Here is a 24072-nt window from a genome sequence, read left to right as displayed (position 1 = left end):
TTATATTACAAAGATTAAGAGTTTTAAGGAAAAAATCCATATGTTTCCCATTCCATCAGTTAGTGGTGAAAATTCAAACACATCTGAAATTATTCTGTGGACCTGTGTTTAAAAATTATTGAAGTAAGTGCTTTCTGTTCTCCCTTTCAACCATAAAGTTTGAATCCACAGTCTTATTTGGATGCAATATGTTAAGCAAATAAAATTAACACTACATAGACTATGTGAATTAAGTGTAATTTAATTAACTCAATATAATAAACATAAATAAAATTACATTTTTAAGATGAGGGGAAATAGCTTCAAATGTTTCCTACAGTTTCCACAATACTTTTAATATATATTAAAGAACTCTTTAGAAAGTTCCTGTGGGAAATGACAGCTCCATTTGTGTCTATTAAAGCATCATTCTGGTTGCACAAACTCAAAAGAGAAGTTACTCTGTGGTAATACCGTCTTTATCTTGGAGTCCAGCGTCATTTTGCAAATGTGTGGTATCATTTCCCTCAACAGCTCAGGACAGAATTATACTTCAGTTTCTCAGTTCTACATTTTTACAGAGGTAGAAACACAGCTCTGAACTTTTTTTTTTTCTTTTGTCTGTTTCCCTTTTCTTTCTTTTTTGGAAGCCTTGCTGAAAGAGTTGAGACAGTTTTGTATTCTACCATGCATAACTACAGACTAGTACTCACCAGTGAACTACAGAAGGATGGTAAGATACTAGACATCTCTTCATTTTAGAGGGAACATGGAAACATCATTTGTCTTGTTTTCTCAATTAAATATGTGTGAAACAAAAGAAAAAGCTTTTTTCAAGTTAATACATGGTGGTCTAGGAAAAGAAGAAGCAAGCAAAGAGGCCAAAACCAGGTAAAATTATTTTCAATGTTATACTTTTAAAATCATGGTTAATGAATATTTGTTAGCATTTGTTTTTAAAATATCTGGTTGAAAATGGATTGATTGTACTGTCACAAATAAAGAAAAATATTTTCTTACTTGGATTAAACAACTGTTAAACCTAAAGGGTTTTCAATTTAAAAGATGTAGTAATATTAGCCACACAAGAAGAACTAGAATAATCTGTATTGAAATATAATCTCAAACATGTGTCTGTCATGCAGGTAAAAGAGGAACACATTTAATATCTGCTATCCTAATTCTTCCAGAAATATAGTAAATAAATAGGATTTCTGAGAGTATGTATGGGGAGGGAGGACTGTGAGTGGGTATTTACTAATTCCAGATTTGTTGGTAGTCAGAAGAAGATTTTTGCCTGTCATCTAAATTGTCCTGAAGCTACTGCCTTTTTTACAGAGCCAAGGAAAAAAGAAATAGGCTAAGTCTTCTTGTGCAGAAACTTGACTCACATGAAGAGACCCACTCCAGTAGATTTGGGGCTTTGTCCAAAGAATTGAGGTGAATAACTTTCATTACTGGGGAGGGGGGATTATGTTTATTCCATAATTAAAGCTTTGAGAAAGGAAATTAAGGATTTCTATTTTATTGGAAATTACATGGTAGTATAAGGAAAAATAGAGAAGTTGTTTCAAGAAATTTGAAATATCTCTAAAATTAAGCCACTTTTATAACTTGAATTAAATAATTTTATTTTATAATTTATATGCCTGTCAGTTTTAACGGACATATTTTACTTTTTATAAACTGATGACATATCATTAATATGTTTTCACAATATAATATTATCATAGAAAAGAGCTATTTATCTTTTTCAGCAGTTTAAAAAATGTTCTTCATATAACAGCAAGCAGTATATACATAGGGATGTTTTATAATTTTATGTGTTTAATTTAAATAAAGTGGAATAGCCTTTTAACTAGTTTAATACAAATTCTTCCAAACTTGAATATGACAATCAAGATGCAAAAAAAAAAAAAAAATTCTACTGTCTATATTTTCAACATCTCTAAAATATTTTTTTGTATTAAAGATGGCTTTTATTTCTTGTTCCTCTGAAAGTTCATTAGTCAAACTTCCTGTCTCTGTTAAGAAAAAGGTTTTGTAGCATATTGTGGTTAAAGCTTCAAGGAAATTGCAGTTAAAAAAATAGTTTGAAAGATATTCTTAGTTTAAGTTAATCTATTTATGAATTTAAAAATAAAAAAGGTAGTTGACCTCATTTCTGTGTGTGTGCATGTGTGTGCGCATGAACTTTTCAACTTAATGCAAAATAATTTTTCCTTAAAAAAATGAAACAATTCACACATCCATGAGAAAATCTGTAATGTCATTTTACCCCATTGCTCGATAGGCAAATTCCAGAAGAGAATTGACGAATGTTTTTGAAGTGTCTAATGTAAATGGAACTTTCATTATAAAAAAATCAAAGGGAAACCCTGTGAAAATATAACTGAAAAGAGCAGTAATACAAGCATATGTTCAAACAGATTCGTAAACAGACTTTGTGCACACTGCATTATAAAACATTTTGTTTCTCTTGAACAGAGTCTCCCCTGAAGAAGCAGTGAAATGGGGTGAATCATTTGACAAACTGCTATCCCATAGAGGTTAGTGATATCTTCACCAAACACTTTATTCCTTAATGGAAAATTAAATAGAGAATGCATGTAATTATACAAAGCAAGCTATCATAAAATTGATATAATTGGTAATTTACAGTAATCTAATTTTCAGATCAGCAAAAGTAACCAAATAACAGAATAGTCAGCTAATTAGAAAGCATTTTTTAAATTTTCTCATTTTATTAAGAATTGCTTATTGAAATGTTAATTATTTCTTTTTATTGTCAGCAATTTCAAATTTTTTACTTTTCTGATTTTTGGAGGAGATCTTCAGTTTCATTTAATATATGATTAACAAATTATCTATGTTATTTTCATTGTTAAATGATCAAAAACTTAGAGAAGTTCTTTTGACAGATGTTCAGGGAACTAATGAAAATAGCTTTGAAAAAGAATTTTGTATATTCTTTTCTCTGCATGTCATATTAATTATCTATTTTTAAAGCAGAATTTTGTAGAAAAGTTGAGAATCAGGTCTGTATTGAAGACAGAGCTCTGTGTATTAGGTGGAGGATGAGGACAAGACTGAGCCCCTGTCTGACTCTCCAACAACACAGTAAAGCCAGGGCTAGAGGGAGCCTGCCTGATTGATACTCTAGAATCAGTTTATATTAGGTAGCAGACAAACAAACTTGTCATTTATTCAGTCCATGATTTCTTTCAAATAGCAAAACTGAAAATATGTATTGAGTAGGCAATAGGAAGCCACGGGGTTCATTATTCTCAGTACTAAACTGGTCATCTGAACCTGCAACCCTTCATCATTACCAAATATATACACTTCCTCAAACCCACAGGATTTGTTTGCACCTCACATTTTTCCTGTTCCTTATTTTATTCTGTATCTGAAACACAGTCACTTCCCAGCTCTTTCCCAGCCCATCCCAAGGTGCTGCTAGTCAGCTTCTCTGACTAGTACTTAGAGTAATGCCCTGTGGTTTTCACATTCTATATTTACTAGAAGAAGTAGTTCCTGTTGCCAGGGAAGCTGGGAGTAGAGTACTTGTATGTAAGTCAACCAGTTAATGAAACACCTGCTTTGTTCTCGTTTTCTGTATTTATCTCCTTAATTGTCCAACTCTTCATTAGCTGCTGGTGATCTGTTCATTTCCCCCTGTATTTACTAACATCAGAATTCTACTTCTGCACACTATTCCTGAAAACTTTCCTTCTTCTGATGAAACAGATACGTGCCTCTGACTTGTAATATTTGCTCAGAGAAAGAAAATATAGGTGGAGAAATCAAGGCGTGAATTTTGGTGAAGATGTAGCCACTGAGAATGGAGAGCAGTGATAAGAAAGGAAGTTTGTGCTGATAAAAATATAACATGGTACTCCTTCCTTCTTATTTCACTTTAAACTAGTATCAATTCCTGTTTTGGGGAAGAGTAACTTAAGCAGCTTTCTTTAATTACTTACTTTTAATCATAACTTATAATTGCTTAGCTATTAAAATTCTTGCCAATTATATGGCAAACCTATTCCATTTTCACTGTCTTTTCTTTTTACCATTTTAAATTGATACATAATAAGTCTACATGTTTATGTAGTACAGTGTGTTATTTTGATACATGTATACAATGTTATGATCAAATTAGGGTCATTAGCATAAGCAGAATATCATTGCTTTGTGTTGGAAACCTACATATTTCTTTCTTCTAGTTATTACTAACATCTCTTTATCTTACTCTTTCCAGTCTCTTGTAACCACTATTCCATTCTTTACATCTATAAAATAAATTTATGTAGCTTTTAATATTATGTAGTACTTGCCTCTGTACCTGACTTATTTAACATAATGTCATCTAGTTCCATCCATATTGCTGCACATAAAATGATTCCATTCTATTTCATGGAAGCATAATATTCCACCTTGTCCATGAGTCAGTTTTTTTATCCATTCATCCCTTGACGGAAACCTACACCGATTCATATCTTGGCTATTAAGAATGGCGCCATCCTCTCTATCTTGCCAACTCTGTTGCTATCAGATCCAATCTATTCCTCATAGCAATCTGTATCAAACTTTCCTTTATAATTCATGCTTCCAAAAACCTTTTTTGTTTTATTTTCATCTTCTTTTGTAGTCAAACACTGAGAGAAAGGGAAAAAAGATAAAAAAGTGAAATTATTTTTCTTTATTCTTTTTTTTCTAATTTGACTATTTATTAAAAGGCACATTTTTTTTTGTATCAGTGAACCCCAAATGCAGTATGTAACCTGGGAAATATTAAGTGCTCACATAATAAAACTGAACTTGTTTGTAAGAAAATGGTATTTCAGAGTTCCTTTGAGATTCGAGTTTGTGGTCTCTTCTGCAACATGAATGATTATATAATCTTATTTAAGCTCCCTAATCACTCTTTCAGCTTCCTCAGCTATAAATAGAGATAATGTTTTTAGTTTCAATAGAAATGGATTTCTGTCAGGATTAAATGAGATGATGAATAGGAAATCAATGTTAGACACTACATAAATGTCAATGATCCCTGCTATAATGAAAATAATAATTATCAACACATTTCAAAAGCTTGTTCTATTTCCAGTATATTCTCACCTAGATAGTCACAAGTTAGAGGGTTAAAATTTCAATTGAAAGTAGTATATAAACCAGATTTATTACTTTAACTTCTTATATATATAACAACTCTAGCATATTCTAATTATCCAAAGTGAAGAAAGATTCAGCAAGGTTATTAGTCTTACAAAAAAATCCTCACCTGGAATTCTGTAATTATTCTTTACAAGAAGTCAAAATTAAACCTGACACTGACATTCACTTTCTCTTTTCTCTTCCGATAGAAATATTAAAGAGCTGTAACTATCACCAATTTAAACCAAAATGAGAAAATGTGAATAAAAACAGCACTGAAAAATTTAGACATTAATACCATCTGTTATGATCAAAGTGCTAAATAATTATATGGAATTCACAAAATATTGTTATTAGTATTATTTTACTAAATCAATATTTCTCATTGTAATGCTAATTGTAATATTAAATTATAAGTCTTAAAATAATCACCTAAATCTTGATAGCAATGGTTAAATTTAGTTCATTTTTACTGACTTCATAGAAAGAAATATATATGCATTTTTTTAAAAAGAGAGAGGTTCTATATGCATATACATGTACATACACGTTTCAATACTTTGGTCTATTAAATTTTGTATTCTATCCCTTCAGTTAATATGGGTACATTTCTAAAAATCTATATGTCGTATCTACAGGAAACAGAACTTGTAATAAACTTAGTCAAACAGGAAACTAAGTTATACCTCAAACAAAATACAATGGAAATTTGAGTATCTAGTTGGACAAAAGCAGTTGAAATTAAAATCTTATAGACTGGTTATCAGCAGCTTTAGGAACAGGACCACAGAATAGATGCCTCTTAGCCTAGGATTTAGGGGATTCATCAAAATTCACTAGCTGGACAGAGAGGAAGAGACCATCCAAGCAGAGAGCTAATACAGGCAGGAGGCATTAAACAGTGTAATTTATTTGGGGAATTAAAAACAAAGTAATTCTTCATTGAGAAACATAATTTGAAGAAGGAAGCGTAACTTAGGGTGACAGGACCCATGAGACCAAAACAGAAAAATCACTGATTTTTGTTATATTTCACAGAAGTTTAGGTATTATCTATAGAGGTATTTTGAAAATGCTACTATTCTCTTCAAATGTCATTCACACAGTTTATCTATTCTTAATTTAAACACACACACACACACTCACACACACACACACACACACACACACACACACACAGAGAGAGAGAGAGAGAGAGAGAGAGAGAAAACCCAAGGAAATCTGAATGCAATATGAACTTCAGCTAATGTTAATATATCAGAATTGATTCATTAATTATAACTCATGCACCACCATTAATTGTAACTCAATGTAAGATGTTAATAATGGGGAAATTGTAGGGTATATGGCAATCCTGTATTATCTTTATAATTTTCTATAAGTCTAAAACTATACTAATTATTTTTTTTACTTTAAAAAATGGACTCAAAAGACAGGGTATATAATTCAGAGATAGAGCACTTTCCTGGCATGTGCTGGCCCCTGGGTTGAATTCAGCACCACAAAAACAAACAAACAAATAAAAATAAATAAATAAAAATATGAACTGAAATATGTTATATAATAAGTTTTACCACAATGAAGTCCATGAGTAACTTCTCCTCATTCATTTCCTCATAGCTATTAGGATAAGTTCTTTCCACATCCTTACTTATTGGTAAATTTGTATGAAAATGCAAAATGAATCATAAAAATCTATAATTTAAAACTATATGTATAAATATATAGTATTTTCTAAATTTTATTTAATGATGAAGTACTAATGTATTAAAAACTAGTGTCAGATCAGATTTTTTCTGCCATTCTTAATCATTAATTTCAAATTCAGTCTTCATTGGTTTTCTTATTGATTGACTTCATAAAAGTAAAAATTATCACTGTGAACATATGAAAGAAATTAATGAAAGTAAAATACTATATATGTATATTGTATACATACATGTGTGTTTATTTGTAGAAGCATATTTCTAGGAATCCATGTAAAACATCTTTGAAAGCACATAATACTGCTGAATAAAATACAACTTTAAGAGTAATTGGCAAAATGATTTTTAAAATGCTGTAGCATTTTCAATTTATCTTGTAGGCTTTAGAAAACCATTAAGTGGAATTAAATCAATGTATTCAAGAACTCAACAGGCAGAAGAAAAGGTCATTCCTAAGTAGAAAAGGAAGAGTGAGAAGGGTATGAAAAATAAGAGATTTTTATGTATTCTGGAAAAGCAAGAAGATCATTTATACTAAAGCAGAGAATAGTGAACAATAACATTGGAAAATCAAGTTGGAGTCAAACTTCAGGAGACTGTGTTAGAAAATGAAATTTGATAGATAGAAAGATAGACTACTATGAACTTCCTACAAAGTTCTAACGAATATAAAAGCTATCCTCAGGTGAGGACCTTTTTGAAAGAAAAATAGATGAACTTGCTGACTTTCTTTTTAACATGCATATATTGTAGGGTGAAAAGATGAACGTACAAGAGAAAAAGAAACAAGATACGCCCCACATCTCTGGGTTTTATCTCCATATTAGTAGGAAGATAATGCTTCCTATTGTAAATGACAAACAGAATTGTAGGAGAAGACATATGTGAAGACAACAGGTTATAGTTTGAATTTTAGTTGATTTGAAGCCCTATAAGAAGTTTTGCAGGGTTTGGTAGGTTCATGCCTAGAATATGGAAGTGCAATTGATGTATAGATACAGATTTCTAGCCATCTCCCATGGTGGTGATTGAGGAGTAGAAAGAGGGTGTTGTTTCCTAAAAGAGGAATCTCTGTCAGTAAGAAATCTTTGCATTAGTATATAACTCCTTATGCACCTGTTTTTTCCCAGTCATTGTAAATAATGGTGTTCAACGTTTTTATTAATGGCTATTTATTTGGACTTTTGGCACTTTGAATTGTGGACCCACTAAGTACATTCCTGAGGACAATTCATAATTTGTAAATATAGTAATAGAATATTTAAGTCTTATACTCCCTTGATTTAAAAATAAAAACTGATTATCCTGCAAAAAAAAAAAAAAAAAAAAAAAAAAAACTTATTATTGCTTTGAGTAAGGCCTGTAAGGAAACGCATGCCTCACTTTTGAGGAAGGAAATGGGTACTTCTCTTCATAGTTTCTACTTTACGTCTTTTCAGGTTATCTTCCCAATTTTTGGTTCACAATTTTCTTTAAGATAAGGGATTCCAGTGTTCTACAAAGTTAAATTTCTCACTCAAGCTGACCCACAGCAAACAGTTTCTTCATCTACCTAAAGAATAAAAATTAATAAAATCCAGTCTAAATAGCAAATGGGTCATACAAATAAAACATCATTACAACATAAGCCACACATTCTATGGCAGTTCGGAGCTATGAAGCCAAAGGTTAAAGGAGAAACAACACAACCTCATACTTAGGATATTATACTGCTCTTGGATTTTCAACTTCAGAGTTTCTTGACTTTTTGTTTCAGTTGGTTTCTTGGCATCATAAAAATATTCCAACAGATGCCAGAGTTTCAATTTAGAAGCATGCAATTACAAGCATTTCATATTTGTAGAACACATTGAGCCAGCTTCTTCCAGTGTGAATTCTAATCCCAGGTTCTATCAAGCCGTCTTGGCAGCTGCATTCCCCACTGCTGCATTCTGAAGGACTGTTTAGTAAGTTACTGCCTCTGTGTCAGAAATGGTTCCATTGTGACCTGACTTAACGCAGTAAGAGAAACAGGAAGTAACTAATGTGCTAGAATAAATGTGTACAAGGTTGCATATTCTGTTTTAAAAAGTAATTTGCTTAACATTTTAAATACATGAACTCCTTTCTCATTCATCATTCACTCATTTCTTGAATGAGGATTTATTCCTCTCTATTATATTCATATTATGCCAACAAAATCCATTCATGTTGGTTAATGCATCAAGAGCTTTCATAGCATACACAGCACTTTTTCTTGATTTGAGCACTTTGACTTCATTTTGAACTGTATGAAGTCTGTATGAAATACAAAACTAACCATGGTAACAAAAGGCTTTTGGATAATATTCCAGAGAGGAGCAGTTGGTATAGAGTCAACACTCCAGCTTTGTGAACTAGTGAAGGACTATATTTAAAATAATGTTTATGTTGTTTTCTGGAAGACTTCTATTTGAATTCTACGCAAGATGATTTTATTCTCCTGCTCCAAATAGAATAAGTCACCCTTGCAAATACCTGTCCTCAGTCCTTAGTACATATACATGTGCTCATCTTGCCCCTTTCTTTCCGTATTCCTCAACAGTAGAGGCTTTGTTGTCTGTATGGTGCTTTAGAGGTCAAGCAAGGCCTTACCATTTTAAGCAAGATAAACTTGGGTTCAATCCTCTCTGCTATCTTTCACTAGCTGTAATATTTAAAACACTTAAGTCTCTGAACACTTGTAAAAATGAGTAGAGTAGTGCTTCTTCATATGGTTGATGTGAAAAGTTAATAGAATTGTGCCATTAAAAGTCACACAGCAATGTACTAAGAACTCAGCAAATGATGAGTTTCTTGGCATCATAATTTTAATTAATATAATGCTATTCATTATTCACAGTCCTCAGGTTCACATTAGGTGATTCATAAATAATTTTATAAAATTATTCATAAATAAAGCATAAAGGAAGTTATTTTTATTAAGTAAATCACAATTTCAGTTGTTCGGCATAAGGACAATTCCTTTTAGATATCATTACAAACCATTTTATTATAATTTAAATCTTTTAATAGAAAAAAATAATGGTTGTATTCTTCTGAAATTATGGCCATTCTTTATCAACTCACTTTATAAATAATATTTAAAACGGTTCTATCTATGCTTATACATGACATATGGATAAATTAATTGAAATTTTAAAAGTTTATCCTATACTGAGATCAGTGCAACTTTATTCATAAAGCAAAGAAGATATTTACTTTCCCTTTTTCCAAACTAGAGCTGACCTGAAAGAGATCTAGTTGCAGTTAGATGTTACACTATAACCCCCTAGTGACATGCTTTTTAATATCAGCAGAGGGCACATTTCCATATGAATACTTTGTTGGTTTTTTTTTAATTAGTGTTATCTGAAAATGTTCTCCTAATCTCTTGTGGTCTTGTCTCCAAGTGTTTCCTAATATTGAGTCAAGAAATTCTCTATAGGAAACTAGTTTATAGCAACTGCCAAGCAAAGCATGCCAGGATACTGACCCTGTAATAAGAACTAAGACATTTCAGAAAATAAAAAGAAACAGTTCTGAAATTAGTTATTAGATACAAATTGAGAAAATATGATTTTTTTTAGAATACAATCCAATAAAACATGGATATCAATTTGGGGGAAAAAGAATATTCATTTTAGAAATTTAAAAGAGGAAGGAAATACTGGGCTGAGCTAAATATTCATCAAGAGAAAATTCTTCAGAAGAATTTTTTTTTTTTTTTTTTTTAGTCGTAGCCAGAGACTGGAGCTAACTACCTGAAATTGGTTCAAGTCAGTTGGTGTACAGAGTGCTGTTTTTGCTTTTACAGACTTAACTGTGCCCCACGTTTCAAATTCTACTTCAATTTCAGCTGAGAGGTTGAAAAGCATGTTTGGCCTTAGTTTCCTTTGTTTCCTTCCAGGATCATTATAGAAAAGACAAAGATGAAGAAGTAAAACCAGAGGTTAGACAATCAAACAACAACAACAAAACAAAAAACAAAAACGAAAATAAAAACTTTTTTTTTTGTTACATAATTAGAAAAGGAAGGAATCATCAAGCTGCTGTTAATCAATAGCTGAATGAGGCTCATTCAGCCTATTCAAGACATCAGCCTAATGCGCCAATTTCACCAGAAGTCTTGAGAGGACATTGGAATTTGGTATTCAAAAATTAAAGGAGCATATTCTTAGACAATAGTAATGATAAGAATTTTTTTTTTTAAGTTCAGGCACTGAGATGCAGGTGGTGAAAGGAATTATGGGAGGAAAATCAAAGGAGTACACACTAAACAACAACAATCCCTATGGATGCTTAAGTGCTAATAAGCCAAGAAACAACCAGCACATCTGACTCCCTGTTGTTCTCTTTGGCAGCTATTTTGGCCTAAAAATGCTAAAACCAGAGACAGATCATTTACTTTACTGTGAAACATGTATTTTTCAGTATTTGGAGAAAATCTGCTATGTATCACAATGCTTTGTTGTCCGTTGTTATTTCCCTATTTATTGTGAGAAAAGCACACTGCTCAGGGTGAGAAATAAGTCTTGAAAATAATACACCCACTGAGCTCCAAGAAATAAGCAGAGCACTCTTGCTTCTCAGTGGTCAGGATTTGCCAACTCACTCGGCAACCCCTTAGCGCCAAGAGCACCATAGAATGGCTGTGCTTGAGTAGAATATATCTTACCTGCATCTAACCACTATAGATGCAGAAAATGCCTTCTCAAATTATTGCTGAGCCTGATCTGTCCTTTATAATCTCTTCACTAACATCGGACTACTAACATCTAACAATTAGGGTCAATTTACTGAGGAAAAGAAATAGCAAAACCTCCCTTGCCCCAGCGAAAACTCATGGAAGAGAGAGTATGGTAGCCCTAGGCCACTCTCTTGCAGTAGTGGGCAGTCATCCCATACTCTAATGCTTAGTGATGTGTCTAGGTATCATAGCTATTTCTGACTGCTGCTGTCTTACACATTAATTCCCAGAACTTTAATTATTCAAAAAGATCATTTATAGGGTGTGGGGATGTAGCTTAGTGATAGAGCACTTGCCTAGCATGTGCTAGGCCCTGGATTCAAACCTCAGCACCATACACGCACAAAATTAAATTAAATTAAATTAAAGATCACTTATAACATTAAAAATGAAAAGAAAACCAATTATTTATGAGAAAGAGGACAAATTCTATGTATAAGAGTAATCAAAAGTAATATTTAAAACGTAATTTGACAATTACCTTCGTTTTCTGTTGCTGCTATAACAACTCATCACAACCTCAGTAATAAAGTCAAAATTTATTATCGTACATTTTATGTAGCACAGAAGTCCAGTATGGGTGTTGTCAGAATGAAATGTCAACAGGTTTCCATCCTCTCTGGAGGGCCTAAGGGACAATCTGTTTTGTGCTTGTTTGGGTCACTGGCAGAATCAAGTTCTTTACAGTTTTAGACCAAGTTCTCCATTCTCTTGCAACTGTGAATTTAGGGCCAACCCCACCTTCTAGATTTTACCACATGCTTTAGTTCCTGACCATCTTCTTGTATCTCAAAAGTCAGCAATAGCCAGCTAGCTCCTTCTCATGTGGTATATCTCTGACCCACTCTTCTGACTTCCTCTTCTTTTAAGAACTCATGATTAGATTGAATCTCCCTGAATAATCTCCTCATTTCAAGGTCTTTAACCACAGTCACATCTGCAAAGTACCTTAAACAGGATAAGGCAATGTTGCTAAAGATGGTGGGTTTTAGGGCAATTTTTCTATCGCCTTTAAGAAATACTCTCTTCCTAAGTAAGACATACTTCTTTAATTTTTTGTTTTGTTTTGTTTTAGAAATGAGATCTAAAGCAACTGAAGCTCAGTCTCCTCCCCTATCTATGTGCATATAGGATATATTGCCAGGGACCTGTTGAAATTAAATGAAGTGATACACATAGATAGCACTTAGCTCTCAGAATCTTTATCCCTGTTAAAGATGCAAAAACACTTAGTTATTGCTATCTTGCTACCAACAGAGATTCCTTCTTCTTACTTAATCTGTATGGAACTTTTTATGTTAGAAATAATCACAGATCATGAGGAATGGTTCTTGAGACCAGCAAGTGTAAGAAACAGAAGTGACAATGAGTAGTGCAGGCACAGAAATCTAGAACTTCATTTTATAATTTTTTTCAGCTATAATTCCAGAATGTTTGTTTCCTCTTTTATAAATTGTTGGATTTATTTTTAAAATATTTTTCAGAAACTTTGCATCTATCATCAGGAGAAATATTGCTATGTAATTTTCTTTCTTTTTCTTTTCTCTTAATTTTTTAATTTTGTTTTGGGTGAAATAGGTATAATGCATTTGTCAGGTTTTAGTCTAAGAATTATACTGCCCCCATAAAATGAGATGAAAGTATCAATATTTCTGTTTTCCATATGATATGTAAAATTAGAATTTTTTTCAGTAGTTTTATAAAATTCACTTAATCAGGGTCCAAAGTTTTTTTCAGGGGAGGATATTTGATTATAAAATCTACTTAATAATTTAGTTAAAACTATCAGATTTTCCACATTTTCAGTGTCATTTTGGGTAGGTTTTATCATTTTTTAGATATTTTCTTCTGTCATATAAATTACATGTATTAGCATAAAGTCATTCATGATATTCACTTACTATCTTTGTAATACCTGTAAGATCCATGATTTCTTCCTAGTATAATATGGACTATCCAAGGTTCTTATTGTTTCCAAAGAAACACTTTGGGCATCGTTCATTTTCTTTCTATGCTATAGACAATAGTTCTTGTTTTTAATATTGTATTTTTCTTTCTGCTCAATGTGGGATCCATTTGCTGTTTTTCAAGCTTCTTAAAGTAGAAACTTGGATCTTGATTTTGATACCCAGTTTCTTTTACTCGTACATGATTTCACTCTAATTACTGATTAAGTTGCATCTGACAAACTTTTATGTTGTACTTCCACTCTAATTCAATTGTAAATATTTTCTAATTTCCCTCAGGACTTCTTAATCTGTGAATTATTTATAAGTATGTTGTTTGATTACCAAGTATTGAGGGACTCTTTTTGCTGTATTTCTAGTGTCAATTTTTAATTCAAACCCCCTAGGAGGGAAAAGTCTTGAAGACATCAAACTTTTGAAATTCAATTTATTTAAACTCATTTTACATTCTAGAACGTAGAGTATCTTGGATAATCTTCTGTGCACATGAAAAGATGCGTTTGTTAGAGTGTTTTATAATTGTCAACTGTCAATTAATACTTTTAATTTTTTTATAGTGTAATTCATATTCTATAGATGTGTTCTACCAATGAATTAGGGTGCAAAACTAAAATCTATACCTATAATTGTATTTTTTCTATTTCTTTAATAACTATCAGTTTTCTTTATATATTTTGAAGCTCTGAATTGAGTTCATATTAAGAATTTTTATATGCTAGTAATGACTGACCATTTTATAATTATGAATGGGAATAGTATTTATTTAACAGTTACCTTCTAAGACCGACCATATAAGATTTTTTTTATTCAGATTTTGTATTCTTATGCTTAATCTCTGAATTGTGTATTTTTTAAATCCCTTTTCTTCATCTTCCTGATTTATATTTAATGTTTCTTGTAGCCAATATACAGTCTGGTTTTAGTTTTCAACTTAGTCTTTTAATCTCTGACTTGCAATTGACATGAGTCCATTTAAATGTAATGTCATCATTGATGTAGACGGCGGTTGCATCTAACATCTTACTATTTATTTTGGCCTAGTTTAATAGCTATTTATCATCAAGGGGAAAGTCTTGTTTTTGTTACCCTGTAATGGTCTTCCTGTATAGTTTAATGTAATATTTTCTTCTATTTAAGATAACACTCTATAGATCAAACATCAAAGCATTTATCAGCCTTTAAAATTGCTGTTCTCTAGAACAGTGTCCGAAATACAGTGTGCAATAAATTTGGTTTTCAATACATGAATGAATGGTTCAGTGGAGAGATCAAGATGAAAACTTATTTATAAGCTAGTTGACCTAAGTGAAGAACACATTATAGCAGTAAAGAAATGCTTGAATAACCCACAGTGATATCCAGGGGGAAGCTCTGTCCCTCCAGAAAACTTTGCCAGCCTGTCTGAAGCCACATGGACTGACATCAAACTTTGAAGGCTCCCAAAATTTATGGTGTCATGTTAATAGTATGACAAAAAAGACCTGACTCTTAGTAGAAAGTTTATACTGGCAAAACTCATGAGCTGGGTTACAACTTAGTAATATAGATTCAGAAATAAAGCTCTCACTAATAGCCATTTCTCTATATATACCCAAAGAAGAAGCCAAATCATAAGAAAAATCTTGCTTGTTAAGCATAAAATTAGAATATTAATTGAATGTTTAGCAACATCAGATAAAGGGTTGACTTCCTTAATAAACTGGTATATTGTTTAATTACATATATGTTTCCAAACTTACAATAGAACAAGATTCTTTAGTTTCACATTTCTTTTTGCTTTCTTACAATAACTGGATCTCATCATCAAGTTTTTCTTATAAATATTATATTCTAACATTTTTATTTAAAATGAAAACATATTATAAAACTGTTTTTTTAACTAGCTTTATTTTAAATGATATGTTATCAATCCAATTATATTTTACATCTTTTATCAAACAATTATTGAGTAATTTATTCATGTGGGGACTAGGGATTTTGTGGAAAATAAAACTGTGGTCTTCATCTCATGAATTTCATAATGTAGCAGAAGAAACAATAGGCAATACAGTATGATATTTTAAGTGTTATCTAGCATACTAGGAAGTCATAATTAAAGGGCACCCAACTTATTCTTGAGGGATTGGAGAAATTTTTCCAAACAAGATAAACTCTGATTTAAACCTGAAAGGACAGTGTGGACTAGATTGACAAAGAGAGTGATGAAGTTGGAGTAGGAAGTGACAAAGAGTTCATAGCAGGGGCTAAACTCAAGAGATGCAGGAACATGGCACCCACATCAAACTGAGTCTTTCTCTGTGACTGGAGTTTTGAGTGTAGGGGAAAAAGTAGAAAAAGATGAAGGGCACTACTAAAAAATGTTAACCAGTGATGAATCATCATGGAATTTGTATAATGGAAAGAGATGATTGACTAGATTCTGAATAACAAGCTGGGAGGGTCGGGAGAGTTATCAATCAAGAGGTTCTTATAATAATCAACATGAGAGATGATTCTGGTCTGCATGAAGTAGTTACAGATATCATACAAATAAAAAGACTGATGGAGAACATAAGAGAGGGAAATTGACAAAATTTGATTATGAATGGGTTTGATATGAGAAAAAAAATTGTTAACCTTGATGATGATGAGTGCCAGGTTTCTATCTGGTTTAAATTCTTGAGTGGATGGTGTCATTGAATGGGAAAAATGTGGAGAAAAAGTTCTGAGGGAAGATGGTGAATTCAGCTATCACATGACTATTTTTGTGTGAAATTTAGTGGAGATGCTTAGTACAGATAAGCTTGTAGTTCAGGAAAGAGATTGGAAGTGGGTTCTGAACACTACCAGTATGTTGATTATATTTGAGTGTTAAAGTGATTTACCAGAAAAAATGAATTTACGGAAATGATGAAGAAGGATAAACTGAGAAGGATTCAGACAAATAACAGACAGAGGTGTAAGACAAAACTCAGGAGTGTAGGAGCCATAGAAGAGAATTTCAGATTAATCTCTACCACAGATGCTGTTTCAGAGAGAAGAAATAGCATATGGACTGGAAAAAAAAATGTTTAATGAATATAATGTTGAGGAAATTTGGCAAAAAATAATTTAAGTAGAGTGTTGAATAAGAACCACATTTCAATGTGTTGGGAAGATTAAGATTAAATGAGGCCGAGAAGATTAAGACACCAAGCATAGAAAACTAATAGAAGACTTTATATTTATAAGGAGAAAAGATGTTTCAGTAGCTAGAGGAATTTTGAGATGAAGAGATGTTTCTTTTGATGATTTCTTGTAATGAGAGATCTTTTAAAGATATCAAAATTTAACTCAGAAAAACTATTTTCCAAAATTGTTTGTAATACCTCATTTAGCCTGCAGGTGTCGACAATATGTTTAAAGTATAGTAGTGAGTAAAGGAAAAAAATGCCCAAAGACAGGAGGATGGCAAAGAGAAGGGGAAGATAAAGAGTAGAGAAAAGGAGATGCCTGTATTCAATGGGATATGTAGCAAAATTAAACCTATACAGATAATTGCACAGAACAGTGAACAGTGTGAACTTGGACATATAGAACCCTAGAATCATGAAAGCGGAGTACTTCAAGAAGAAGTGGTCAAAGTAGAGGAGTAGAGTGTGGAGATGAGGGGCAGGGATAAAGGGAGGAAAAGGAAAGTACTGGGGAATGAAGTCAACCAAATTGTGCTACATGCATTTATGAACACATCACAATGAATCCCAGGGTTGTGTATAATTATGATGCACCAACAGAAAATTAATTTTTAAAAAAGGGGGTCAGTACAACAACAAGTTAGAAGTCCAAGTAGAATTCATGATGTTTTCCTGTACAAAAACTTACCTGTGGTAGTAGGAACAGAAATAGGCCACAATTAGAGAGTCACACTACTGAGAATAAGTCTGAAGATTGCTAAAAATGACTTAAACCCAACTCAAATATGCTTTCCTCTGAGGAAGTTTAATTGGAAGTCCACAAAAACACATATTTTTCCTCCCTCAATGTTTCTACAATGCTTCCACCATATAATCAACCAACTTCACTTTCTTGGAACTTATCCAAGAGAAATGATGACTTATGTTTACACTTAAAAACCTGTACATAAATTTATATAGCAGTTTTATATATAAAAACAACAGCAGCAGGAGTAACAACAAACTCCAAATAACACAGATGTCCTTTATAACTGCTTGAAAATTTTTTGAGAGAATCTGTCTTTATTGAATTGGTTTCCCCATACATTCTATTGGAAAGTTCAAGATTTTGTTGAAGTAAAAGTGATTATTAATATAAATAGTCTATACATATTTTCCTGGGGTTAAAAAGGAGCTGAGGGTGGGAGAGACAGTAATATGACTTAAAAAGAGCAACATGAAATAACCTTGATTTTATCAATTAATGTCATTATCCTCGTTGCGATTATATTTTTGCAAGTTCTTAATAGTGGAAGCTGGATAAAAGGTACATGAGTTCTCTATTATTTCCTATAAGTACATGTAAATCTATTACTTTCTTAAAATGAAAAAAAAAGACTTTTAAAAACACCTAGAGGTAAAAAAAAAAATAGAATTTCAAAAATAGTTAAAGGAACACGAGTTTGAAGTCAGACTCTCTTATGGCTGAATCCAAAGTCTGCCACATTTTTATTTTAAATCTATGTAACATGATTTTATCTGACTGAGCTTTCAATAATTGATCATCAGAATGTTATCACCATCCTCACCACCACCACTGAAATCCTTATCAAGTCCTTACCATGTACCAGTCTGTATACTAAGGCCTTGGCATATTTTACCACAATTAACCCTCTCAACAGCCCTATCAGGAAGATATTATTGCTGTTGTCTTAATTGTAAATATCGAGAAACTAAAGTACAAGAAAAAGTAATTCACTCAGGGCCACATGGTGAATTTCTAAATATGAACTTGAGCCCAAGCAGTCTTCCACAAGACTTAAAACCTCCCCCTAATATTTATGGGACTCAGGTAAAAAGGAAAAAAAAAAAAAAACAAAGCCTCATACTAGGTCTAAATGCTTAAGAGTTAGAGATCAAGGCAAAAACTGCTTAAATATACATTTTATCCTTTTACTTAGAGAAAGATAGTTTGTAAATCATTTGAAGGGTTATACTTGAATTTACAGTCTTGAGCCCTTTCACAGTTGTAAAGATTAAGCATGGTGAACTCTGTTTCCATCCAGGGTAATTTAGTTCCCCACTGTAAAGAGGCCTCCCTGCACTTTTGAGTAGATGCTTCCACCTGCTATTTTGACTCAACAATGAGTCAGTGTGTTTTTGTGGATGGTCTTGGGAATAGGGGGTCATGCAAATCCTGGAAACCTAGCAAACTGTACAGAGAATTCTAAGGTCCTGAGTACCAGAAACACAGTGTAGAGCCATGCAAGATGGGCTCCAAGTGAAAGGCTTCTTGGTCTCACACTCTGGGAGAGGCACAAATAAAAACAGACATAAATTGAGTGCACAGTAGAGGTCCCCCTAACTCTTAGGTCTAAGGACTTAGATCTAAGTATGATACCAGCCTTATTTCAACAGGAATGAAGCTTTCACTTTTGCAGTTAAATTATAGAAGATCCCTTGTAAATTGCACCAGATGTGTGCTGCTGTGTGGCATTACAGGGAAGGTATAGAATTTCTATTATTGTTTGTACTTCTGTTTTAATGTCAAGTAACACATATTCCCCACATTTACATTTTGTCGTCATAATATATATATTTATATGTATTTTTGGTAGATGGACTGGATGCTTTCACCAGATTTCTTAAGACTGAATTCAGTGAAGAAAATATCGAATTTTGGATAGCCTGTGAAGATTTCAAGAAAAACAAGGAACCTCAACAAATTACACTTAAAGCAAAAGCAATATATGAGAAATTTATACAGAGTGATGCTCCCCAAGAGGTATAGTATAGTAAAGATGACTGGAAAACTTTACAGCTGCTTGAAAATTTTTTGAGAGAATCTGCCTTTATCAGATTGGTTTCCCCATACATTTTATTGGAAAGTTCAAAATTTTTGTTGAAGCAAAAGTGGTTATTAATATAAATAGTCTATAAAGATTCCTGTATGTAAATAGAACACATTTAAAGATATTATCATGGAAGAGAGGGTAAAGTGAAGTCCCTCCTCTGTTATTTTCATCTAGACTAAGAACGAATACAATTAACGGCAACTTGGTGATTTCTTCACACATTCATGTTAATCACTTTAACACAAGCATCCCCTCATAGAAACTAAAGATTTCTAACAGTGACAAAACAAGAAAATCCAAGAAGTGTTTATAACATGTACCATTTTAATGTTATCTATCTATATAAAGTTTTGTTTGCCCCAAAGAATTATAACTCTGTTTCAAAATAAGCTAAAAGAAAATATCCCAATAGATAATGTAAAACACATTTGGCAATGGATCAAATGGAAAACAAAACATGGTTTTCTTTGACTGCAAACTCAATAGGTAACTGTGATACAATTGCTAAAATGGCTATGAGATTAGCAAATATTATCATATTAATTAGAGTTTATATTTATAAATTTCTCTACAATTTCTATTGTATTCAATAAATGGTGATTCTTTATTTAGATGGTAGAATTGGTGGTCTGTCGCTGTTAAAAATTTTGTTTGTAAATTAATACTGCCTTAATTAATCAGCTTTCTAGAAGTTGCTGTGACAAATAGCTAAGAGAAATCAACTGAAAGGAAAAAATATCTATTTAAATTATCGCTTCAGAGGTTTCTGCCTGTGGTTGCTTGGCCCTGTTTCCTCTGTGGCAAGGCAGAACATCATGGCGGAGATGCATGGCAGAGGACACTGCTCAACTATGGCAGCAGGAAGCAAAAAGAGAAAGAAAAGGGGCCAGGGATCCTGTGTATACTTCAAGGGCATAACTGCTTATCTAACTTTCTCCAACTAGGCCTCACATTTTAGAGGTTCCAGCACTTCCAATGACACCACATGCTGACAAAAGCCTTTATCATATGGGCTTTTGGGAACCATAGAAGAGCCAAATCATAACATTACCCATGGAGTAGCATTTTCTATGTGGATGTTACACCATTAGAAATGATGGTTATTTTCCTTGTTTTAGTATTTTTCAATCTTTTTTTGTGTTTCAATATATTATTCTGTCTTCCCTGAGGCCAAATTTATACATATCTCAAAGCAGAGAGGAGGGTAGCTAATGGTATCTTATTACACAGGAGGAAAAAACACTGGTTTCCTACCTGAAAACCCACCACCACCAGACCAGGTATATCATGGTACTATAATAAAAGGCCTTAAAGGACTTTTGTCTTTAAGAAACATCTATACTTCAGCATACCATACGTTTGTTTGTAGGAAATGTCATAACTAACAAAATAAGCAATGGGATCAACAGAAGTCTCATTAAAATCCTAGATATTCCCCAACCTCCCTGTTTTCCATCATTCAATGTTGTCTATGTAGTTTAGTTCCCTACTTTGAAAGTCAGTGAGTTCACCCCACACTGTGTATGCTACATCCATTGCAATATTGCATTTTTCTAAATTAGAAAATGAGAAGGGTGAGGAGCATAGACAGAAGAGCCAAATGGAATTCCAGGCCAGAATAAATGACCCTATGCCCCCTGAGGAAAACCACGCATGCGTCCAATCTTGCTAGGCCTGCTCTAACTTTGCATCAATCTAGGTGTTTGCTTAAGTAAAGTGACTGTAATTGAACTTTTTTTCCTGCTTGTCCAGGTTAACCTTGATTTTCACACCAAAGAAGTCATTACTAAGAGCATCACCCAACCTACCCTCCACAGTTTTGATGCTGCACAAAGCAGAGTATATCAACTCATGGAACAAGACAGCTACACGCGTTTTCTGAAATCTGACATCTATTTAGAATTGATAGAAGGAAGACCTCGGAGACCAACAAATCTTAGGAGACGATCACGCTCATTTACCTATAATGAATTCCAGGATGTGAAATCAGATGTTGCCATTTGGCTATAAGGAAAATTGATTGATCTCATTTTGATGGTAAATTTGTATCTCAGCTTCTAAGATATAATATGATTACATTAAGAAATTATTCTATCTTTTAAAATGTACCACATGAAAGAATTTTAAAAATATAAATCAAAGCTTTTATATTTAAAAATGTATGATGTATCTTTCAATATATTCTGTAAAACCTTCCATTTTATATCACTCCATTCATAACCAGAAATTTTTTCTTTTTAATTAAAAGGGAACAAAGACATAGGAGCAATGTTTTACAAGACTGTAAAGTTAAGTAAAGGCTAAGGTTTAACAAAATTATCAAGAGTTTCACCAAATATCTAGTTTAGATTTTTTTCAAGATGTATATAACATAGTACTTACATATCTATATATTTGGAGACCATTTTTCCATAATAATGAATATTCTCTTTCTCTTAGTAATAGAGAATGAAGTAATCTAGTTCTTGTATTGTGAGAGGACGGGAAGCTCAAGAAAAACCATAGATTACTTCTAGTATTAAGCCTGCAATAGGGACTTCTGTGAAGACATGTTGATATGCAGAGAACTTCCAGGTTACATATAAGCTAGGTTGATAAGTGAGAATGAGATCCAGAGTTGGGTTCATTCCTAAGTGAGCCTAGACTCTTCCAGTTAGACAGTGCATTTTTTTTTTTCTGGTCACAGAAAGATATTCAGATTATGGGGAAAAAATGGATAAAGAAATTAAAAAATAATCATATGTTGCATATGTCCAGATTGGGACTGAGAAGACTATATCCTTGTCTGATAGATGAATTTGCTATTGAAACAGGAGGCAATCAATGGTTTGAATGATGAGCAGAGGATAATTTTCCTAGGAGTAAATAGGTTTCAGGTTCAGACTTTTGGAGTTGGGTTGAAATAAGAAATTAGAAGAGGCGAAGAAACAATGAGTTTAAGACTCAGGCATCTGTCACCCTCGCTCATCTTCAAAGCATGTTCTCCCTTTAATAACATTCTTATTATAATTTTCATTTAATACTATATTATTCAAATAATATTATCTAATAAGTATACATATATTACAGAAATATTTAATTTTAAATGTGATTTACATGGTCCATAAATGTCTGTATTTAAAGATATACATTTGGCTTTGGCAAATGTTATCATTTTAATTGAAGTGTAAAATATAAAAACTTTTGGCTATCCAAAATAATAAACATTTTCAATTTCTTCACACAGTTTATTTTTTATTTAGCCAGTAAAAGTTCTAGCTAATTATTGATCATCTTTCCTGTTATCAAATAAGAAATAACATCTTTTTATTTTAGGATGATATTAATATGGAAAATATTGAGATAGTGTGTCACTAATGTTAACTCTAATGTTAACTCAGTTATTTATACTGTTCTCAATATAAAAACAAAGAATCATACATTGCAAGCATCATCTAGGAAAATATTTTTAAATTTTTCTTTGGCTGATTTGTATTTTCATTTTTTGTGGCAGTCTCTTTTCATGAAATTTGATTGTTTCATTACTGAATTAAGATTTCATATAAGCTTTCTGATTTTATCATGAAAATCATGGATTGATTTTAATAGCTTTGTCCTGGAATCATGAACATTTGTTATTACCTTTTCCATTTGTATTCTATTTCAAAATTGTCCAATTTCTTGATTGAATTATGAAATATTCAATGAGATGCTTCAAAAATGTACCAGAACTTCTTGATACAGTTAATGCCTGACTTCAAAGAGCTTTGTTCTCTGAAGGGAATAACATGAACAAATACAGGAAAAAAAAAAGAGTCAATAATGGAACTAGTGAAAAAAGCCAAACATACAGATAGCACTGAGCTCTGGCTGAAAGAACAGTGAAGATGTATAAACTGAGACTCTAGAAGCTCAAGGCTAAACTTCTTAACTGGATGTCTGATCCTCAGAAATTCATATTGCTCTCTACAACTTTTTATAGAAGGACTCAAATTTTCTTATTCCTTGTGCTCTGTATGGTCCCCACATTCACTGATTTTTCACAGTATTGTAATGAATTCACAGTATTGTAATGAATATTCTCCAAAGAACCTTCTGATTGGTGCACAAGCAGAAAAAAGAGTAAAAAACTATGACTGATGAAGGAAAACTGCAGAATAAAAATTGGAATGGGTGCTGCTCTAAGAATAAGGAACACTTTTATAGAAAACTTACAAATACATAAAAGAAAAAAAACTTGATTTTTTTCTTTTTCTTTTTTTCTTTTTGCAGTCAAATCAATTTAACACAATGTCTTTAAAGACATTAGAAGACAGAGGTGGATTGAATTAGATCATTCTACTACCTTGCTTGTGGATTTCAAGTTTTGCCTACCAGATTACCAAGTGTTGTACATAACAGAAGCACAATAAGTGACTTTTACACTAAATACTAAAAAACTAAAAAATGAAGCATTATGAGGATGGTAGTGCATTGCACGGCCAGAGTAAAGGCTTTAACATGAGGCAAAAGACATACACAAGAGACTCACTAAATTTAATTCTAGCTCTG

The 24072-nt window shown here is 32.4% G+C and overlaps 1 protein-coding gene across 2 annotated transcripts; it reads left to right on the top strand.

The window, feature by feature from the left end:
• The first annotated feature begins 568 nt into the window (after positions 1–568).
• On the top strand, positions 569–22640 carry Rgs18 (regulator of G protein signaling 18). Of its 2 annotated transcripts, XM_076831764.1 has the most exons (5): positions 569–870; positions 1318–1419; positions 2467–2528; positions 19306–19472; positions 21295–22640. In XM_076831764.1, exons 1-5 carry the CDS (start codon positions 749–751, stop codon positions 21550–21552), a joined length of 711 nt encoding a protein of 236 aa, XP_076687879.1. In that variant the 5' UTR covers positions 569–748; the 3' UTR covers positions 21553–22640. The 2 variants fall into 2 exon arrangements, with proteins under 2 accessions (XP_076687879.1, XP_076687880.1); XM_076831765.1 differs by lacking the exon at positions 1318–1419.
• Positions 22641–24072: the final 1432 nt, after the last annotated feature.

The sequence above is a fragment of the Callospermophilus lateralis genome, chromosome 13, assembly GCF_048772815.1.
Source record: "Callospermophilus lateralis isolate mCalLat2 chromosome 13, mCalLat2.hap1, whole genome shotgun sequence".
Lineage (NCBI taxonomy): Eukaryota > Metazoa > Chordata > Mammalia > Rodentia > Sciuridae > Callospermophilus > Callospermophilus lateralis.
This window is presented reverse-complemented; position numbering and strand designations above follow the sequence as displayed.

Bases quoted from the DNA above. Each gene is read 5' to 3' on its own strand.
- Rgs18 (XM_076831764.1), top strand. From the start codon at position 749: ATGGAAACATCATTTGTCTTGTTTTCTCAATTAAATATGTGTGAAACA. The intron at 871-1,317 runs GTAAAATTATTT...CCTTTTTTACAG, and splicing joins AGCAAAGAGGCCAAAACCAG to AGCCAAGGAAAAAAGAAATA. The intron at 19,473-21,294 runs GTATAGTATAGT...CTGCTTGTCCAG, and splicing joins AGAGTGATGCTCCCCAAGAG to GTTAACCTTGATTTTCACAC.